Source organism: Epinephelus moara, chromosome 1 (genome assembly GCF_006386435.1).
Source record: "Epinephelus moara isolate mb chromosome 1, YSFRI_EMoa_1.0, whole genome shotgun sequence".
Classification (NCBI taxonomy): Eukaryota; Metazoa; Chordata; class Actinopteri; order Perciformes; family Serranidae; genus Epinephelus; species Epinephelus moara.
In genome coordinates this window covers 41115279-41136729 of record NC_065506.1, presented here as the reverse complement: position 1 = coordinate 41136729, position 21451 = coordinate 41115279, and the positions used below count along the sequence as shown (strand labels likewise).

At 42.4% G+C, this 21451-nt stretch overlaps 1 protein-coding gene across 1 annotated transcript in view; it reads left to right on the top strand.

The window, feature by feature from the left end:
• LOC126394345 (anoctamin-1-like) overlaps nt 1-21451 on the top strand; it is a 101711-nt gene that overhangs the window by 73976 nt on the left and 6284 nt on the right. Inside the window, exons 13-18 of the mRNA XM_050051115.1 lie at nt 1059-1144; nt 8797-8868; nt 11895-11969; nt 14456-14657; nt 17622-17733; nt 17949-18038. Coding sequence (XP_049907072.1) covers nt 1059-1144; nt 8797-8868; nt 11895-11969; nt 14456-14657; nt 17622-17733; nt 17949-18038 — 637 coding nt within the window. The remainder of the gene's footprint in view (nt 1-1058; nt 1145-8796; nt 8869-11894; nt 11970-14455; nt 14658-17621; nt 17734-17948; nt 18039-21451) is intronic.

Sequence of the window (21451 nt, the reverse complement as noted above, 5' to 3'; positions counted from 1 at the left end):
CCTCCTCTGATGTCCTGCCAAACCATGCTACCATCTGTTAGTAGCAGCAGGGCTTCAGATCAGAGAGGTGCTATGTGTTTAGATGAAGCTAGTGTCTGACAGAGTCACAGCATGCCTGCCATCTGGGTTCACGTACTGAAGACCTGATGATGGAGAATACCACATACTTCCCTTTATCGGATATTACTGCATCAGCAAATCACAACCTGTATACATGTATACAAATGAAAAGCACTTCATTATGCTGAAGGATATTGCTGGTATCGTCAGCTAATGCATTGTGTGTGCATCAAAGGCTGATATATCTTCTCCCTCTGTGCTGTAGAGCTTCATTGTTGTCTATAAACACATCGGTGAGCCACACTGCTGCACTGGGTTCCTCTATTACAATGAGCACACACTGTAGTTTATTTTGATTCAATTCCACATACACCATCCTGCTGCCACAAATACTCACCAGAGCCCCAACTGTGGATTAATCCGAAATAATCACTGAGCCTTTTTTTAAAAATGAAGCAAAGACACGTGATCAGCTTTTAAAGATTTGCATCTTTATTAGGAACCAGCAGGCTCGGAGCTGAGAGCCACAGACAGTAGTGAGAGATTAAATATTCATTACTGGTATGGGATTTGAAAGAACAAAAAAACAGTATTTTCAGTTTTATTGCCAGTGTAATTGCAATTGATGATTAATGATGAGTCATGACCAGGACGCCCTGTAGCTCAGTGGGTAGAGTGGCCCCTTGCTACATGCCGTTCCCTCTGTCTCCCCCGATCATGCCTCAAACTGTCCTGTGATTAAAGGCAAAAAGCCCCAAAAATAATCTTAAAACAAAGACTAGTCATGACTGGTGTCAATCATATTTAACATCAACAAAATAACCCTTTATATTAGAGTCTAAAATAATTTTATGACAGGAACCCTGCATAGTTGGCAAGTCTTCACATGACCATACCACTCCATATTCCTTGTAATTCAAAGATGGCGGTAGTAGAGACATGTGTTAAGTATGTGTTTGAGCCTGTGTTAAGTCAGCTGTGTGTGCTTGGTTATGTAGCGGTCCTCTTCATGGAGCACTGGAAGAGACGACAGATGCGACTCAACTACGTCTGGGACCTGACAGGCTTCGGAGAGGAGGAGGAGGTGAGATAACGCTACACATGACTTTTGTTATTAAAGATATACAACCACGAGTGAATAGTTATAATAGTAAATACAGTTATCCACGTCACTGCTGAGAGTTGAGAAGATTGATACCACTCTAATGTGTGAACGCTAAATATGACACTACAGACATGAGCTAGTTAGCTCAGCATGAACACTGGAAACATGGGGAAACAGCAGCTAGCATGCCAAGCTTTACCTCTGAAGCTCCTGAATTAACGTTCAATACCTTGTTGTTTAGTTTGTACAAAAACTAAAATGCAAAGATGACTGAAAAAATGAAATGTAACATGTAAAGGGGAGCTACGCACATACATTATTCCTATGGTCTAAGACAGTGGTTCCCAGCTGTTGGGTCGCGGTCAAAAAATGGGTCGCATGTCCATTCTGAGTGGACTGCATGTGACTCGCGAACATGTCAAGTTTGTTAAAAACACACTTTATTTTAAAGTACAATAAATGTCAGGCACAGAGCTTTTATTTTGAAGTGCTGTAGAGTGAGTGACTAACGGACAGCTGCTTGACGAAGACAGAAAACTAGCTTGACAACAATGACAAACTCAAGTACAACGCTGAATATATTAAACTATATTAACTAGAGTGCTAAAACTCAAATTTGTGATGTCATATGCCGCGGGTGCAACAAAGCGTTTTTCCCCAGCTGAAAACACTAGGTGCTCCTCAGGAAGTGCCAAGCAGGGAGTGTTTGAGAGCGCTTTGGAGGCGCAGCGTTTTTCAGCTGAGACGCTTTGGTTCTGGTTGCAATGACATGACAATAACTAAAAATGTCTGTACAAGAGTTCTTGCTCTGGATGAGGGGAAGCTGAAGCATGCAAGAAAATGGGACAGACCCACTCATCTGTGTGGGTTCATGAGAGGAAACACAACATATACAGTATATGTATGTTGGACATTTTCCAACACTTAGGGGAACAAAAACACCCAACAGTTCGTCGCACAGTGTAAATACGCAGTGCTTCCATTGCAAAGCATTAAAAAAAAACAGTGGCCTCAGAAAAAAAACTGATGGACACGGCCCCATAGACAGGATCGAAGGACTGGAACCCCCCACCAGTTCCTTGCCTGGTCAAGTCACTTTTACGCTAATCCTTTCTTTGTTTGAGGCACCATCTATAATTTCTTGTGTTACTTAACTTAAATGCTGATGACATTTTTAAAAGGATCATATTCATATTGATTTCAGTCCATTAAACATTAGACTTAACATTATGCATTAGAACATTTTTCAAACGTTTCCTCCTTTCCAGTGAAACCTTTAGTTTCCATTGAATTCAGATCACCATACAGAAAACATGAGACTTGCTATCAGACAGTCATCTATCATGTGTGCTTTGTATAGCCCCTTCCAATGAATCTGCCCTTTCAAATGCATTATTTTTCAACAGTGTGGCTTTGACAACAATTAATACAAATTACGTAAATTGAAAGTCTCTGGAAGTTCATTTCCAGCTCATTGAAATGAATGGAGACAAATGGCTGCCTGGAAAATTGGAAAAATCCCAAAAACTTGCACGGTCCTTTTGAAATTACAGCCAGAAAATTACAGATAAGTATTGTATATTGTAGAGTTGTGAAGTGGCCGCAGCTGTTGTGGGTGCTCCTGACTCTGGAGCTCTTCTCCAGCTTGGAACAGCATGAAACTCTCCTAGTTGTATTTGTACACAGGATTAACAACGTTGAAAAATATCTGGGGCCAGATGCATGAATAATGTGTATGCACAAAACACCTTTTCCCACACACAATCTGGTATTTATGAATGAAGAATGTGCAGTGACCAGGTGTATGCATGCACAGTTTTAGCTGAGATAGCTGCGGGTGATATGATGAGGAGCAGATTGAATATAAAGTGGTTAAGGGCAAATGGACCTGGTGGCAGAGGCTACCGTACAAAGTGCCACCTGCTACGCAGCTTTAACACACTCACACACTGATGGAACAGCTATCGGGAACAATTTGGGGTTCAGTGTCTTGCTCAAGGATACTTCGACATGCAGACTGGAGGAGCTGGGGGTTGAAATGTTGATCTTCTGATTAGCGGGCGACCCGCTCTACCTCTGAGACACAGCTGCCTCCAATGAGAGATGGATAACACTAGTCGACCTAGTTGACCAACAGTCGTCATTTAGGGCCATTAGTCAACTAGTTGCCCGCATGTTTATGATATTAATTTGATTATTAAATGATATATTGTGGGCGGGGCAACACAATGGTTTGAGTTGAAGGTGTGAGAAAGAATAGTATCAGTAACATTGTTAACACTGTGCTACATTACAGAGAAATACAAAACCGTACTAATGAACCTTCATTAATATAGGCCTATATTTTATCTACAAGTGCACGTCACACACTGAGCGAGCCGCCTGTTAATGACGCTGTGGGCTAATGGGCATGTAGCTACTTCCATGTTTCAGATGATACGTCATGTTTGTAGTCGACCAATGAAGATGAGTTTACATATCACCTTGGGTTCGTCCTTCACCTTCTCAAAATGATCCCACACTTTGGATTTCCTGCCCGACATGTTAATAACTAGCCTGTGGAATAACCGCAGGTACCAGCCCGTAGGGGCCGTACACATGCTGTGTCTTTAACCACCTGCAAAATGCAAGGTCGGGCACTGGGCGCTACTCTTGTGGCTTTTTTGTGCCAGCTCTCAAGAGCGCGGCAGCAGGTTGCGTCTGAAGGGAAAGATATCTGTCGGTTGTGATTGGTTTGTGACCTGACTCCTGTCTGACAGTTGAGCGTGGACACTTCCTGTGTCTGTCCTTTCAAATTAAATTCCCACATGGTCCAGTCATATAGGTTTTGATGTATTTTGACAAGGTGCAGCTCCTGATAGAGTTTCACGTTTGTTTGTTTGTTTGTNGTTGCGTCTGAAGGGAAAGATATCTGTCGGTTGTGATTGGTTTGTGACCTGACTCCTGTCTGACAGTTGAGCGTGGACACTTCCTGTGTCTATCCTTTCAAATTAAATTCCCACATGGTCCAGTCATATAGGTTTTGAAAATTAAATTCCCACATGGTCCAGTCATATAGGTTTTGATGTATTTTGACAAGGTGCAGCTCCTGACAGAGTTTCACGTTTGTTTGTTTGTTTGTTTTTCTGCGACTAAGCGACCAATGAAATCTTGCCGACTAATGACCTTTCTGGTTGACTATTAGGGGGCAGCCCTAGGATCCACAGAGTTTAATGCATCTGGTCCCTGGTTCTTTGATTAAAAAGTGGCAGGTACAGGACTGTGTACGTAGAAACTTGCTGGGTAGAAATTAGATACAACTCTTGAGGCATTTCATTAAGAAACATCTAATCACAGAGGTTAAAATTCTGTTTCTTTAGGCGCCAATAGCGAGTGCAAGATTATAAGGGCACTGAGAAAATGTCATTCCAAAATGACAGACCAAACATGAATTTTCCGACATGAATGTTCAGAACATACACCTGAAGTCTTGTGTTTACATACTTGGTAATATTGAGATTGAGATATTGATATTTATGAAATAAATTATAAAAAAATAATAAAATTGCGATGGGAATACAGAATTCCAGAATCAACTTAAAAGTTAGAAAGTAATGAGGATTACATGAAGGTCAGGAAATGCATGTGAATGTACCTCCTCTGTCTTTTGTGTGCGCTCTGTAGTGACTCAGCCCTCGGCAAAAATGTTCCCACACAAACATCACTATCTTTTAAAGTCAGAATGAAAAGGAACAAAGCACGACTGTCTTCTTTTATGAGGGATTCTGTTGTTTTTATCCTCTTTCTGCTGCCTTGCTCTTAAAGTGGCATGGAAGTGTTTTAATCCTCAGAGACAATGAGCGCTGACTGACGTCTCATCCCTATGTGTTTGTGTGTGTGCTCTATCTTACAGGAGGAACATAAGGTTTGGATCCAACTTGATTTATTTTGCTTTAACTTTGTTTTCTTTTGACTGGTCGTTTTAGATCTGTTCTGCAGCTGCTAACACTAAACCTTTCTCCCTCAGGGTGGCTAACAGTCTGCCTCAGGTCTTTTTCACTTCACACTCTCTTTATCTCTGCAGCTTTTCTCTTTCTCTCTGAGGTTCATCCTGATGCTGGCCATCCCTGTGGCCTCTTGTTGGTGTGGCCTCTCGACACAGAATTGTCGCTGTTGTTTGTGTTTAGTGACAGCAGCAGAGATGACAGGACAGTCTGTTGACTCATAGCTCATGTCTCTGTCCTCCTCTTTTTCCTTTGTTTCTCTTTTTTTTTTTTAAATATTTCCCTGTTAAAGTAGAGACAATTGTGGCCTCCATACCCATACGTCAGCAGCACAAAGTAAAATAAAATACCTTTAAATTGAAGAAGTTGTGCAAACATATGGGTTAGCACCTTTTTAAATGTTGTAAAAGGACTAAAAACTGTGTTGCCCTGGTGAGTCTGTTAATTTTGAGTAAGTTCTAGCACTTTACATGCTAATGGCTTAATATGATTTATATAGCTGGAATGATAATTTTATCCCATGGTGACTTGAGTTTCCAATATTGTTGAGTAATGGCCCAATGAAAGAAGTCGCTTCCAAAGGGACCCTTCATCCAATTTTCTCCTCACCCACAAGAAACTCATAAAGGCCCACACAGTCTCGTAGGATCAGGTGTTGAACCCACTGAGCCCCACATAGTTTACACAGTCCCAGCCCTCTCAGCTCACTCTTAACTTTTATCTTACTGGGCCCACATGGACATGTTGGCTGGGAATACAGAGGCATGTCAAGCCCATAAATTTTTAAAATACGTGAAAATATGTTTCTCCAATGTCCTCACAAGCTTAAAAAAGACCAGAGGAGATCAAAAATGCAGAGTAGCTGGTTCTGATTTTCCTCTGAGATGAGCTTGAATCTGTGTTTTGAATTATAAAAACAAATTTAAGCTGAGCTAAAAGGTATTTTTATACTACCAGAGGTGTAATGAGCATGTCATTTAAAAGGTGTCGCTTGCAGTGATGAAGACAGAGAGTTATCACCTGGCTCTGCAGTTACTTCCAGCTCTCTGTTTTTCTTCTACAGCCTGCAGCTTCAGTGTCTTGGTTCTGCTTTCAAGCATTTAGCAAATGATGAGTTTGTGGAGACCAAGCCGGAGATGGAAAGGGAGTGAATATTATCGTCGTCAGGAGGCCTAACATAATTCGTAGTATTACTCTGCATCCGCTGATGCATACATAGCCATTTGCTTACACATTTACAACGCCAACTTGAAGTATTTCACTGCTGGAACGATGGTCTTTTCACAAAACGGGGCTGTTTGTGCAGTAGAAAGACACAAATCATTTTGAAAGTGGTGCTACATGACCAGAGAAAACAGAGAAAAGGGACTGTGGTGTCTGCTTTTACTCAAAAGGTAGAAAACCTGCAACTACCAGAGTGCACTGCACCGCACCAGACCAGTAAACACTCCTGCTGGTGGATTACATAATGTGAGTTGCTTGTCGAAACAATATGGCAGTCAGCTGGTAACAAACAATCTCAAAATCCAGATAAACAGTAAGATAGAATATGCTTCTAAAACATTGCAGAGGAGAAACAGGCGACTGTTACAAGACACCTAACGTTATGCCTGACTCGTTACCTAACGCTGGTCATTGTAACTTTTAACTAAATTTCCCTGCGGTGTGACTTGAACGTATGCCTCACTTACCTAATGCGTGTAGATCTCTGAGCTGTCTAGGGGGTAAATGGGTTACTCACCCTTCATCAGACCCGACAGCTATGGTAGGCGGCCACCCCGACCTGACACTTCGGGCATCCCCTCCGGTCGACGGCCAGGCTGGGCCAGCACAAGCAGCGTTGTTGTGATTTTAGTTCATAGGGGGGTTGAACGCGACCCCAGATCAGATGAGGTGTGTGTTCCCGGATTGGTGGATTTTGTGTCCGGATTACTGAATGTCTGTCGGAATCTTCTGCAGAAGTGTAGCGTGGCGTGGCAGTCTGTCGGCGTCTCCAGCAGCCAGCCTCGACTCCAATCAACCGCCGCCTTTTCAGGTGTGTGAGCTCCTAGGAAGGAGAGTTACCCAATACCCCAAGTGGAACATCAGCCTCTCCCTGCTTCCTAACTCCACCCCTAACCATACACCTAGGCCTCCTAATTATGTGCCATAACAGCGACGCAGTAACAGAATCTCTTTAGCACGTCCCCACCCTCACCTATGGTCATGAGCTCTGGATAATGGCTGAAAGAATGAGTTTGCTGATACAGGTGGCCGAAATGAGTTTCCTCAGAAGGGTGGCTGGGCTCAGCCTTAGAGATAGGGTGAGGAGCTTGGACATCTGGAGGGAGCTCGGAGTAGAGCCACTGCCCCTTCGCGTCGAAGGGGACAGTTGAGGTGATTCAGGCATCTGATCAGGATCCTCCTGGGCGCCTCCCATTAGAGGTGTTCCAAGCACGTCCAACTGGTAGGAGGCATCAAGGCAGACCCAGAGCACGCTGGGTATATCTGTCTAGCCTAGAGACGCCTTGGGATCCCCCAGGAAGAGCTGGAAAGTGTGGCTTAGGAGAGGGACGTCTGGGGTGCTTGGCTCAGCCTGCTGCCCCCACAACCCGCCCACATTTAAGCAGCTGAAAATGGATGAATACTTAGTTCTAGTGTTTGTTCTTAATATTTTCACCCTCCATTTTTACAATAGGGGCCTGGCCCAAGTTCACACAGGGCAACACTACTGTTTACTCTTTGTCTCAGCAGCTTTAGTCTGTATTTTGGTCTTTTAATGTCTGTCTTCACTCTGTCTCTTTATCTGTACATCATCAGCTTAACACGTGGAGCTTTAGGGCAGAAGTGACTGACTAACCCTCAGCTTTGTTTTCGAGTTACGCAGTTTCCTCTGTAAACGCAGCACCTCTTCATTCCTCTCGGGTCATGCAGACTGCGTCACTGTGACATGGGTACACGTACGCTCGCTTCCGACTGCAAATGACATGGATGTTAAATGTTAACGTTATATTCCTCACCATGAAAGGATTGTTTGACGACAGTGCAAATTCAACACGCCACACCGCAGCGCTTTGTGTATTCCATGGTCAGTTTGGCCAGTTTGCAGTTTGGCCTAACGTCCATGGTGGCTATATCAGTCTGTGTGTCCGATACACACACATACAGGGATATGTTTAGCATAGCATAAAGATTAGAGGCAGAAGGTAGCTGTTAGCGTAGCCCTTAGCCTGGGCAAACATTTCTGCACAGCCACAGTGTTTTGTAACAACTTATGTTTGATCATAAACCTTTAGTTAAACACTTGAACATGACAAGCTTTTACATACAGTAAGCTGCAGCAACAAACACAGTGTACATAAGTTAAAAGTTGACTTTGGGTGATGACATGTTATTCCAGTACCAAAGTACAGTTTGCTGTTAGTTTTACATCTTTAATCCTTTCATGGTGGGTCGATGCATCTCTCTCTTTCCTTGCACAGAGCGCTTTGAGCTAATTTTAACAAACCATTTTGCCAAACTTCACGCAAACAGGCTGGTTGTTTAGTTTCCATCTCCATTCTGACACTCCTTAACGATCTTCTCTGCCAGTACATTTACTGCTTACTAACATATCAGGCATCTACTGTACATCAGTAACTGTAACATCCAAACTGATTTTTCTTCCAGGACCACAACCGAGCGGAGTACGACTTACTGCTCCGGCAAAAGGAAATGAGACTGGAAAATTCAGGCAAGAAGGTAAGCATACCTGCACAGCCACCCTCTCATTCGTCCATCCTGATCTTACATTTGCTGTTGCTGATTGTGTGTATATGTATACATAATAGTTACTATTCCATTTCCTGCCACTTAGAGCCTGTTTACACTTGGTGCTAACATGCGTTTTGGTGATCCACACATAAGTAGACAGCTGAGACATGCCGCCATTCACACCTGTGTCTATTGTGCGTCTCCAGTTGACCACTTGTGTTCAGATTTTGTTACTGCCTACGTCACTTATGCTAGAAGGTTAAAGGCCTCCATGCAGAGCTATTATGTCCACACACTTGCTAGCTACCCACTAGCGGTTATCGGTAAAGCTGGAGATATCGCTGTCGGCAGGATTCAACCCGGCAAAACGACGGATGGTCACACAACACTTCACCCAACTCATCATAAAATGAACAGTGTCACCAAGACACCCACCACGTCCTGCATTAGTCACGTAATCCTTGTCAGGGACGCATCATCGCACATTAGCGTTTACACTATAAAAACTATGTGGTCAAATGTGTCCCAGACAAACTCGGCAAGTAGTTGGAGCGATTTGTTTACATTGTGTCTCGGTGCTTGTTTACACTTGTACTTAGCGCAGTCCACCCGTGATCAGATCAGCTGTGTTAATGCCAGGTGTAAACAGGCTCTGAGTGCACTCTGAGCCACATGCTTTATTTGTTACACAATGTGTTACTGAAACGGCTCCCTAAGTGTTGCATTATTTGATAATTAAATACTTAAATATAAATGATAGCTACTTTTCTGCGACTTAAAGGTTAAGGTGAAGGACTATGTGAACAAATCCAGTTAAAACAGTGAGGTTCTGATGAAAATGGCTCAAAAATACAGTGTCACATAATGAGCTTTTTGTCATAGCATATATTTACGTCATTTAAAAGTCCGGTGAGTGAGATTTAGGGGATTCAGTTGAATCTAGCGGTGAGGATTGCAGATTGCAACCACCTGAGCCTTCTCTGTTTTTGAATTCCTTCAGTGGTCATTGTTCAGGAGGTTTTTTTTACTGTGAGCCGACACAGTACAAATCTGTGTTTCTACTGCTGTTCGGCATGTCACAGATGGGACGCTCACCTAGTACCTGCTAATAAATGCTCACCTTATTTCTGATCCAAACGTTTTGGAGATTATTACCATGAGCTCAATTATCTACAGACGTCTCTTCTTCTCCAAAACAAACAGACCAGGTGATTTAAAGTGGTAAAAACACTGAGCAAGGGGTGTCCAGTGGCTTAGTGGTTAGAGCAGGCAACCCATATATGAGGGCAGTTTCCTTGCCACAGGCTTAATTCTAGCCTGTGGCCCCTTGCTGCATGTCATCCCCCTTCACACTTAGACTGTCTCATCTAATAAGAAAGATCAATCTTAAAGAAAAAACACTGAATAAAATAGTTTCACATTACATAACAGTGTTTCTCTGATGCTGTTTGACATGTCGGAGTCAGTCGCTAGCCCAGTACCTGCTAATATGTGCTCAACTTTTTTCTTTAAGAACCAGACGTTCAAAAGGTTTTTACCGTGAGCTGAATTATCCACAGAGGTCTCTTCTAGGTGATTTAAGCAACTACAGTGGCCGAAGCAAAACCATGAACAGCCCTACCTTTGCTGGTTTGGTTTGTCTGTTCTGTGCTGCTGTTGAAACATGGAGATCTCCGCAGACAAGGACCCATTTCCTATGTAGATATACGCAGCTCATTCTAAGGTAGCAAAAACACATTGACTCTTATTTTCAGGTGATTATACACTAAAGAAAACATACTTATTCTAGTATATTCCATTTCTGCCAATATATCCCCTTAAATACTGCACACTGGGCCTGTAAAACTCCACAGTACTGGTTTTGATCATGTAGAAATTTGCCTTAAGACTGCGACTGCATTTGTAGTTTACAATACTGCATCATTTACTAAAGCATGCCATCAGTTTTACACTTTCAGTTTCACTTTAGGCAGCCGTTCGTTTCAGTTTATTTCAGTGCACTTTGGAAATGAACTTGCAGAGAAAAGAAACAGCTCAATCATCACAGTAAATAACCAATAATCTTCTCATAATCCATTTATCTTGGAACTGTTCCTCGTGTGTTACCCGGGCTTATTAGACTCTTTACTGTACTCATTAGACTCATTTCAGGCTGCATACTAGCCACAGTGGTAAATTATTCAGCCACAAAAAACAGGATTCTTTGTTTTCAGGTTATTACATTTGATTGTCATAGAAATAGATTATTTGTATGTTTCATAAATGATTTCTCAACCCTCCAGAATTATTCCAGCAAGTTAAAATAACAGCTGCTTTACTTCCTTAACACATTTCATTGTGATATTTTCTCAGCTACAGTATGCTATATATATATATATATATATATATATATGTATATACACACACACACACACACACACACACACACACACACTGTCCATCAGCAGCTTACAGCGTTCAGGAAACACGCAACATCACTGACTACTGTCGGAATAAAATCTAATGTCAGCCTCATCAGCATTTTGAAGAGAAAGTGCTGAAACACTTAAACATGTTCATAGTACAAAGCACAGACACATTTCACATGACGTGTTCTCAAGGTTCAGAGTCGAGCTTGTTCATTTTGAGTATTAGCCTTTTGCCTTCTGTCTTGTGCCAAGGTCACGTCTTTCTTTTCATCGAATACACAAGAGAACACACACACACATAGTCACACACAGTCGCTTGAGCTCTCTGACCCAATTCTCAGTAGGCTTGAATGTGACATGATGGCTCGGGGTGGAATTAGCTGTGCTCCACTGCAGCCACATAGTGTGTGTGTATGTTTATGGTCTGTGTGTGTGTGTGTGTGTGTGTGTGCATCTGCGTGCCCATGGCATTAAGAGCTGCTACTGACGGAGAGACATGACACACAGGTCCAAACAGCTGGAGAGGACGTTAATGTTCCAGACATGCTGTGTACTTGATGTCCTTCACATAACCCTGTGTGTGTTTGTGTGTGTGTGTGTTTATAGGTTGAGAAGGTGAAGGTGACCTGTAATGACAGACTGCCAGCCTACCTGACTACTGTGGTGATGATGAGCTTCATGGTGAGTCTCAACAGTCTCCCTGCGGTGTTACATTGTCAGCCTTTGTATTTTTAACACGTATGACATTTAAACAGTGATATATAACATTTTTGAGCTCCTTTAATTCAGTGAGACAGAAAGAGTAGCATTCTCTTTCCAAAGTTTTCTTTCAACTAGGAAGAGGAGAAAACTTTCATGCAGGTTTTTTTGGCTTTCAAATAACGTGCTTAAACACACTGTGAAAGAACACACAAATGTAAAGTTTATCCCTTCGAAAATGTGTAAATATTGTGCTCAGTGCAAGCCTGTGTCTGAGCTCAGACCCTAAAAGAATACTTCACCCACAAAATCAAAGCTGGCCTGACACATAAGTGAACTAAAGCCCCGTTCCCACCAAACACTTTCAGTATGGTACCTTTGGATCCAACAGTAACCCCTCAGACATGGTACCTAGACCCTAGCGTTTCTACTGCAAACAGTATCCTCAAATGTTGGCGGGGTTGTTGTCACTCACTGCTCCGTCCAGCACTCACTGTATTTCCTCATTATCGGTGACACAGATGGAAGTCTGCACCTCGTTTATCGTCCACAGAACGAGGCTGCACGCCGACATTTTCAGAACAAAAATAGAACAGGCTGCAGTGAGAGTCTCTCTCCATGGGATATTTAAAAATAGCAGCTTTGTGCATTTAGTCCTTCTCAGGCAAGCTCAGGGGTTTAGTGTTGCCGTAGCCCACAGGAACAAAGCTCCTTTTTAAAATCAACTGGTTAACAACTAGACCAGGCCTCTAATTGAGACAGGCCTATATTTGGCCCCTTTTCTACCAACATTTCCAGGAACTTTTATTTCCAGAAATTTATTCACCTGGGTAAAAGAATTCATGGTAATCTGTGTGTTTTGCGTTTCCACTGCACCTCAAAGTTCCGGAAAATGTATTCAAATCAGGCTGATGACGTAGATCATTCTGCGTGTGCCCTATATTTAGCTCCGCCAGCTTGTCGGCTATTCTTCCATAGACTCGGTAGTTTTGAGTCACCTACTCAAAGTCCTGTTGAATTTCTTCCTCGGCAAATACACTCAAAAGAGCCTGGATCTCGTCGTCCATCCACTTCTTGTAGCTTCTCTTCTTTGGCTCCATTTTCCAAATGATCAAAACACAAATGAAGTGAAGGTTGTGGGAATGAAATAAAGTTTGCAGCAACACTGGCACGAAAGTGAGTGTGTGCTCCACCAATCAGAGTTCTTCAGCACACAGCCCCGCCCCTCAAGAATTCCAGGGAATCTGAAAAGTCCTATCTCCCTACTAGGTACTTTTTTCAGGGAAAGTTTGGGGTTGAGGAAAAGTTTTTTTCCTCTGGTAATTTCGGTGGAAACGCACTGAGGTTTTTCAAAATCCCGGGTAAATGATAAAAGTTCCTGCGGTGGAAAAGGGCTTTTGTCAAAATGTGTAAAAGGGACTAGGCTTTTAATTGCAGTTTTACGATAGTTTTGCTGTTGTTGAATGTGGTCCCCATGAACTTTAATTCATGAAGAATGTTCACCTTTTTTGGATTCTTCGTTCACCATGATGGCAATCAAGAAAATCCAATTTTTCTTGACAAATTTAACATAACAAGCGGTGGTATTCATATATAAGGGGCCATTTTGCGTGTGAAATCTTTAACACTTGACCACAAATTACAAAACCCAATTGTAATTCGAACCAATGTTACATATGTTATTCCTTATTCTTTGAAGTCGCATGCTCAGCAGCAGTCCCCTCACTCACTCTGTGGCATCTTAACATGATAAACTATAGGCCTCAGCTGTGAGCTGAAAATGTCCGCTCAGTGTCATAATCCTCCAACAAAGAAGAAGACATCCCTGATTTGCTGGAAAAAATTTCCCTTTCGCAGCTCTTTGCTTTGTTTCATTCATTCGTGGCCGTTCGCCTGCCAGGCAAATTCAACACATACAGTGGGTCAGCCTCGTTCTTTTCCAGCCGCCCACTGCGGGTCCAACTTGGAACACACACACATACACAGAGAAGAAAGGCAGAAAAACAGAGAGAGCAATTTCTTAATAAATTACATTTGAAAGTAACGAAAACTGAATCTGAAGCAAGCCAAAAATTTTACATAACAAACCTGACCCAAACGCAGATTTGTCAGGACTTGTTGGGGGTGGGTTGGACAGCAGGAGGCTGTCGTGCAGCAGAAGTTGTTGCTATGCACACAGATGCATCGGTTTAGTAAATACAGGCTGTGGTAACGATGCATGTCAGAACAGCTGCCCTTATTATTCTCATTGTATACAACACCTGTAAAGACATGTGGCAAGTTTCAACATCCTGGACTTTAACTTTGTTATATAACCTACAATACAGACTCAAATACACTATACGAGAGTAAAGGTGTAAATGTATAACTGACAATATTAAAGTACAGAGTTCAACCAATAGGCTTTTTAATATGTCTCACCTGCACTGACACTTTGTGGCTCTTCTGCTCCTTGTCGTTATTTTTAGATCCTTTTGACGTTTGTCATCGTCTTCGGGGTCATCCTGTACCGGATTAGCATTAAGGCCGCGCTGCATATGAGCACCTACCCTGCAGCACGGTCCAACATCAGAGCCACCGTCAAAACCACCGCCGCCATCATCAACCTCATCGTCATCATCATCTTAGATGAAATCTACGCCGCCATCGCCCGCTGGCTCACCACACTGGGTAAGGCACATGTCACTGTTGACCCCCTAAAGGCATGATTGATCCACTAACGAGACATCAGTTGTAGATTTTGTTATGGCAATTAATTACATTTTTTTGTGTGAAGATACAAAGCTCATATCTTTGTTTTTGCAGATTGTTTTCACATTCTTCTGCTGAAGGAAAAGTTTCTCCGATTAACACGAGCATGTTCAATTCACTTCAGTTTAATTTCATTTACATAAACCAGTATCACAAATCACAATTTGCATCAGATGGCTTTACAACATATGACGTCCCTCTGTCCCTCTTAGTGGGGAAAATAATGGTAGGAACAAGGCTGGGTGAGTGGTGTGTAAGTTTGAGTTGTTCGGCTCATTAGAGATGAACTGCACCTCGCCTGGAAAGTAGACGAGATCAGGCGGCTGCAGCAGCAGGCAGTGACAAAAAGCCGCGGTGAAGTTGGACAATTTCCCGACAGTTTCCAGCAGCCTTCAGTCTGTACAGGAAGTTACATGAACACTCACATCCTGTCTGATATGATGCTGATTTATTAAAATATTGTCAGACTCATATATCAGTTTGTTCTCAGTCTCCAATTGTTTTAATCATGATAAATTTTAATTTGTTAACTTATTTTACAAGCGATCTATGATTAATATTCATGGTTCAACCTCCATTTTTCATGAACTCTCATGTAAATCAGCATCATATCAGTTTGCTGCTGCAGAGCAGACCTGTTGCCTCAACTACACAGGCTAAATATGTTGTGTCTGACTATAAGGTTTATATTTTCAGAAGAAAAAAAATAGATCAGGTGAAAGCCAGGCGTTTCCCATCATGTCCTGGCTCTTAAAACTTCGGCCGCTGTGCTCTCACGAGATTACCGCCATCCACTTTTGTATTATGTCAGAACAAGTTGGGATGAAGTCGGACACAAAACTAACCGGCGTGCATTGTGCAGCGATCGCCAGTGATCGAATCTGCGCAGGCCTGGCTCATCTTGAACGAGCCTAGTGAGGCAATAAGGCCAGGCTCAGTGACCGAGAGGAACGAGAGTTCAGAAGGTGTAAAGTTGTATTTCTCTGTTTAATAAAGAAAAATAGTTTTGGGAATATTACTTTTTTCAGCACCGCACACTCATACCGTCACATACCATATACCAAAGTGAAATTTCAGGAAGGTTTGAGGATATAAAAACAATTAGATACCACCCACGCCTAGTAGAAACCCTAAGAAAGAACAGCTGAAGAGGGATCCGTCTCCCAGGACAGACATGCAATAGATGTGGTGTCTATAGAACAGATAAACATGATAAAACAATCCATATGACATGTTCCAGCAGGATTTTGTGACATCACAGCTTCTTTGGAAACTAATCAGTCTTGTATAAACCTTACAGGAATGTTTGCGTTCAGGTAACAAGCACTGACAATACATTTTTCCACTGCAGATGGGGTGTGGACAACTGGGGGAAAATTATGGAATCAAACAAAGATGAATGAGTTTGATTCATGTAGGGAAAAAATAAACAAATGTTTTTTGTTTTTTTTTAAAGATATTTTTGGGGCTTTTTGCTATTATTTGACAGCTATTGTGTGGGGGAGAGAGGGGGGAATGGCATGCAGCAGAGGGCTGTGGGTTGGAATTGAACCCGCAGCAACTGTGGCAGGTACACAGCCTTTGTACATGGGGCACCTGCTCTAGAAAGTGAGCTGTGGGCGCCCCTTTGTTCCCAATTATTAAAAGTGAAAACGAAAAATTGTGGGGCGTACGCTTATTTCGGCTTCTGCAACAGGGCATGACAGAAAGAAGTTTGAGTGAAACAAAAAGTACTTTCATATTCATAGATTCTTCTTCATTTAGGGAGAAGAAGGAGATGTACTCTTTTTGTTTTTGTTTCAGTTTTGTTGGAAAACTTTTGTGGAAAAACCAAATCAGACACGAGTCATTATTCTAAGTATATTATATGCCTTCAAAACATGTCTGGAAGGCATCTTTAAGTATTTATCAGTTTGCATAAGAAATGGACGCTACCTCAATACACCACTCTGCATAAAAAATAACCCGAGGCAATTTAAAGCACAACTTTGTTGAAGTTGAAATAATAAGAAATTAATCACAGTCGGCCATTTCACTACACTCAGGGGTTTTGCTGCTGCAGCCTTACTTGGTCTGGTGTGGCCAGTGTGTCAATTCAAATCAGAAATAATATTATATTGTTGACATTACTTTATCAGTTTGCTGAATTTAAGACTCTTCACAATTGTTGGACTGTCATGCTGCGTTTTGTAATGACACAGTTTAACATTTTAATGGTGTTATTACAAAATGAAAAGAGACACACACTGTAACTCACCAGGAGACATATTTGTTGTTGTTAGTGGCACTTGTAAATAGGATGCAATTAAGTAATAGAAATAGAAATAAAAACACATAAATGACTCATGCAGGGGATTACAGCCGGACATCAAACTGTGACACTGTTTTCAGTTTACTGAAAGTTGCAGCAGTCTTTTGCAAAATATATTAAAGTTGTATAACACTACAAAGTCAGTCACAGCAAGAGGGTTCCTGGTTCGAACCCAGGGTGAAGGAGCCCTTCTGTGCAGAGTTTGCATGTTCTCCCCGTGTCATCGTGGGTTTTCTCCGGGTACTCCAGCTTCCTCCGACAGCCCAAAGACATGCAGGTTAATTGGTGACTCTAAATTGTCCGTAGGTGTGAATGTGAGTGTGAATGGTTGTCTGTCTCTGTGTGTCAGCCCTGTGATAGTCTGGTGACCTGTCCAGGGTGTATCCTGCCTCTCGCCCAATGTCAGCTGGGATAGGCTCCAGCCCCCACAACCCCTAACAGGATAAGCGGTTACAGAAAATGAATAAGATATATAAAGTCTTTTATTATAGGTATTAATGCTACTGGATGAACTGGATGGGAAAGTGTATGTGAATCAGTGAAGTCATGCATTGTTTTGTTTTGTTTCTCAGAGGTTCCAAAGACAGAGAAGAGCTTCGAGGAGCGCCTCATCTTCAAAACCTTCATCCTGAAGTTTGTCAATGCTTTCACACCCATCGTCTATTTGGCCTTTTTCAGGGGCAGGTAAAACAATGACTTCCTGTTTCTCTTTTTTTGTACATTTTATGTTAAATCAAACTTCTGTGGGTCATCAGTACTTCAAATACCTGCATCAACTGCTGCCATTTGGTCGACACGTTTATCTAAAACACTGTACCATGAGTATGTGTACATGATGATATAGTAAACTGATTTCCTCGTCTCACGTACAACATGTGATGCTTGTGTTTGCTTCACAGGCTCGTTGGACGGCCTGGAAACTACTTGTACGTCGTTGGATCGTACAGAATGGAAGAGGTAATTCACACTAAACAGAGTGCCACTTCAAGGTTAAGGCTGTTATTTTATCATTTTTAGCTGCATTAGTCTGTTTCTCAATAGTTTCCCACTTTCCTGTCTGTGGCACTCAGCCCACTGCTTCCTGCTCATGACATAAATGTTAAAAATATATTGTGCTACCGTATAATACTGCAGTTTTTAACAAACATTACTCGGATAGGAAGAAATAGTGCATTTGTTTGGGACTATTTTCAGCAGTGGATTAATACACATTTGGTCATGTAGTGAGTGACAGCAGAAAGGTGTATGTGGGGAGGGGAGGAGGATGAAGCAGGGGCTGGGTGACAGTGTCATTAAGGGCTGGGGAGGCCAGTTATTTAGAAGATATATCGGTTAATTTCAGGAGCTTGTTTCTATCAGCGAGGGTGAGCATGGTGACAGCAGATAGAGAAGTGCAGGAGGATGGGTTCAATAATGTTTTGATACAGAGGGAGCAGGAGGTGGGGTTTGACTGTGAGAGCCCTTAGTTTGCAGTTGGCATTGATAATTAGTTGGCAGTGTTTACGGATGTCTGCGGTGTGGTGAGCAAAGCTCAGTGTATTGTCCAGGATGATGAAGAGGTACTTAAAGCTCTCCACCATATCCACTGATTGGCCGTTGAAGGAGGTGAGGCAACGGGGTGTGGTGAATTTATTGCAGCGCCTGGTGTCGAAGATGAGATGCTTCATCTTGGTGATGTTGAGGAGGAGGAGGTCAATGTCTGTACACCACACCACAAGCTGTCTTGAATGCTTCTGAGATGCATTTGCACTTAGCTTTACGAGGCAGAGGATATCTGATCTGCCCAGGATGCAAGAAGTGACTCAGCAGACTGTTTGTCAGCTGAGTTTGAGAGCACACACATCAGAGTGCAATTCCATCGTTAAAGGATCTTTTAATTTCACTTTTTCAGTGCACAATTTGATTAATAAGACAGTGTGTAAGATTTCAAAAGATTTCTAGCAGTGAGGATTGCAAATTGAAAGGTGGAAACACTGAATTAAGCAGTTTGACATTATAAATCAGCAGGCACGTGCACAGATAGACCCCAGGTGATGCTTAAGCACCTGCCCTTTTGCCCTCTGACTAAATAAGAGCTCTTTTGCAAGACATTTCTGTTTCTTTTCATCATTTTACATCTTTTCGGTTTTAAATTTGACTCATCCATTCTCAATTAAAAGTGTGTTGTATGTCCCTGCCCCTCCCTCTTTAACCTCCCCCGTCAGAGCCACCCCAGTTAACGAACACAAATTGAGCGCCCTGCAGAGCAGCATCCACGTCTAGATAATTATAACAACTAGTGTGTGACTATTTATAAAGGAGAGAAGAGGAGAATAAAGTGAGAAGAGGAGGGCAGAACACACTTTTAGCCTGATTGCTGTAATTAAACACAGGCCTGTTTGTAGTTTGTAGGGTAGATTGGTTTGTGGATTATTTTTATTTATTCAGAGACAGGTTTTCTTAATTTTGTGTAAAGATTTGTTGACCGTAAATGGTTATTTATTGTATAGACCACTGAAGTCTACACAGTGTGGCACTGTTTGTTGTTGCCTGTTATAAATAAATGATAAATGTCAAAGGTGTATGTGTAGCAGCTGCTGGATATTTGATGATGATGTAGTACAGATCTTGAGACACCTCAGACAGACATTTTCACTGCTCATTTCTGTGCTCGAATGTACTTAAGTCTCAAGAGCTCTTCTGGTGCCGGCAGACACATAGAAACCTCCTGGCAGGGCACGCTTTGCAGCAAACTGAAAGAAATCTGCATGCATTTTTTTTTTGAGGAAGGGATGCCCTTTTTTCCATTTGAGCACCTGCCCCACAAAATGTGCACAGCACTGTAAATCAGTAGCCTGTTTTACACTGCCAGATTTTCCGCGAATGTTGGGCTGTTTTGTCGGCAAGCTGCGAGGGTCTAGACACACAGAGCTGGATTGGCGAGTTGATCCGAGGTGCCCAATTTTCCGCCTCGTAGGGTAGACATATTGGGGGAACCTTTTTGGTTTAAAAAGAACGAGGTGCCTTTCCGCCACGGGAGGGGCTGTTGATGACTTGTGGGAGGAGCTGCTGATGACGGCGCATGTGCGACCCACTGGCGGTGGATAAACAGGAAACAGCTGATAGCAGGAATTAGCGAGCAGCTAGTAGCAAGAGGGAAACGCAACCCTGACAGACATTGTAAAGATGAGCAACTGGGGAGACAAGGAATTGTGCGCCCTCCTTGCCCTCGCAAACAAAGAGGCCATTAACCATCGAATGACGGGAACGGTGAAGAACGGGCTGACTTACGAGAAAATTGCCGAAGGACTGACCAGCCGCGGCTTCCCTCTCACATCACTGTTTACGTCACACGCTGAGCTAAACGTTTTGTTACTTGCTCACGCCCCCCATTACCCCAAAAAAGGCGCATTCTGTATAAACAAAAGTAGGCAGGTGGCATTTTGCTGCACTCCCCGATTTTGTTTTTATACTGCCAATGCTGAAAAAGACTGATTTGGCTTTCCTGCAAATTTACACAATTCCTGTTTAAAAAGGGCTAATGTTTGCAATGCATGTCAAGGTGAGCCGTTAGCCTAGCACCTGCTAATCTGTGCTCATCTTTATTCTCTGATACCTTAAGATCCACATGATCAGGAGGTTTTTACCTGTAGCCAAATTGTCCACAGAAAACAAACAGACCAGGGATCTCATTTAAAAACATTGCATACGCACAAAACGAGGCCTGAAAGAGGCGTATGCCACTTCCCACGCAAAAGTTGTGATCTATAAAAACAGATTTGATGGGAGAAACTTTGACCCATGCTTATGAACATTTTGGAAACAGAAAATTGGTGATACAGATGGTGAGGTGGAGGCCTGATCGTAGAAATTGTCAAATATTTTTGGGCGCACACCATTTTTGGCTATTGTCCATACGTACATCTTTAGTATGGACCCTACGCATTGTTTTTTAAATGAGACTCCAGGTGATTTAAAGCAATAAAAACACTGAATAAAGCAGCGTCACATCTAAAAAAAAAATCAATGTTTCGCCTGGAGGGGTTCCTAACTATGGTGGCCAATGTGAAAACTCAAATGGCCCTATCTAGAGCTAGTGTTTGGTTTGTCTGTTCTACTGGAGAAACATGGCAGTGCAACATGATGACCATCTCTGTAAACAAAGACCCGCTCCCTGTGTAGATATAAACGGCTCATTCTAAGGTAATGAGTCATTATTTTACATTTCTGCCAATATATCCCCTTGAAATCCCACACACTGCACCTTTAAATCATTTTTTTGTACAATTTTGTTTCTAGTAGGCATGTAGCTTTTGCCTGTGTATTCTTACATAAAGTCACAGTGGTCTGTTTTTCTTGCTTGCACTTTCCACATCCCACTGTCAACTCTTCACCCCCTCCCTCCCTCCATGCTCTTCTGCCT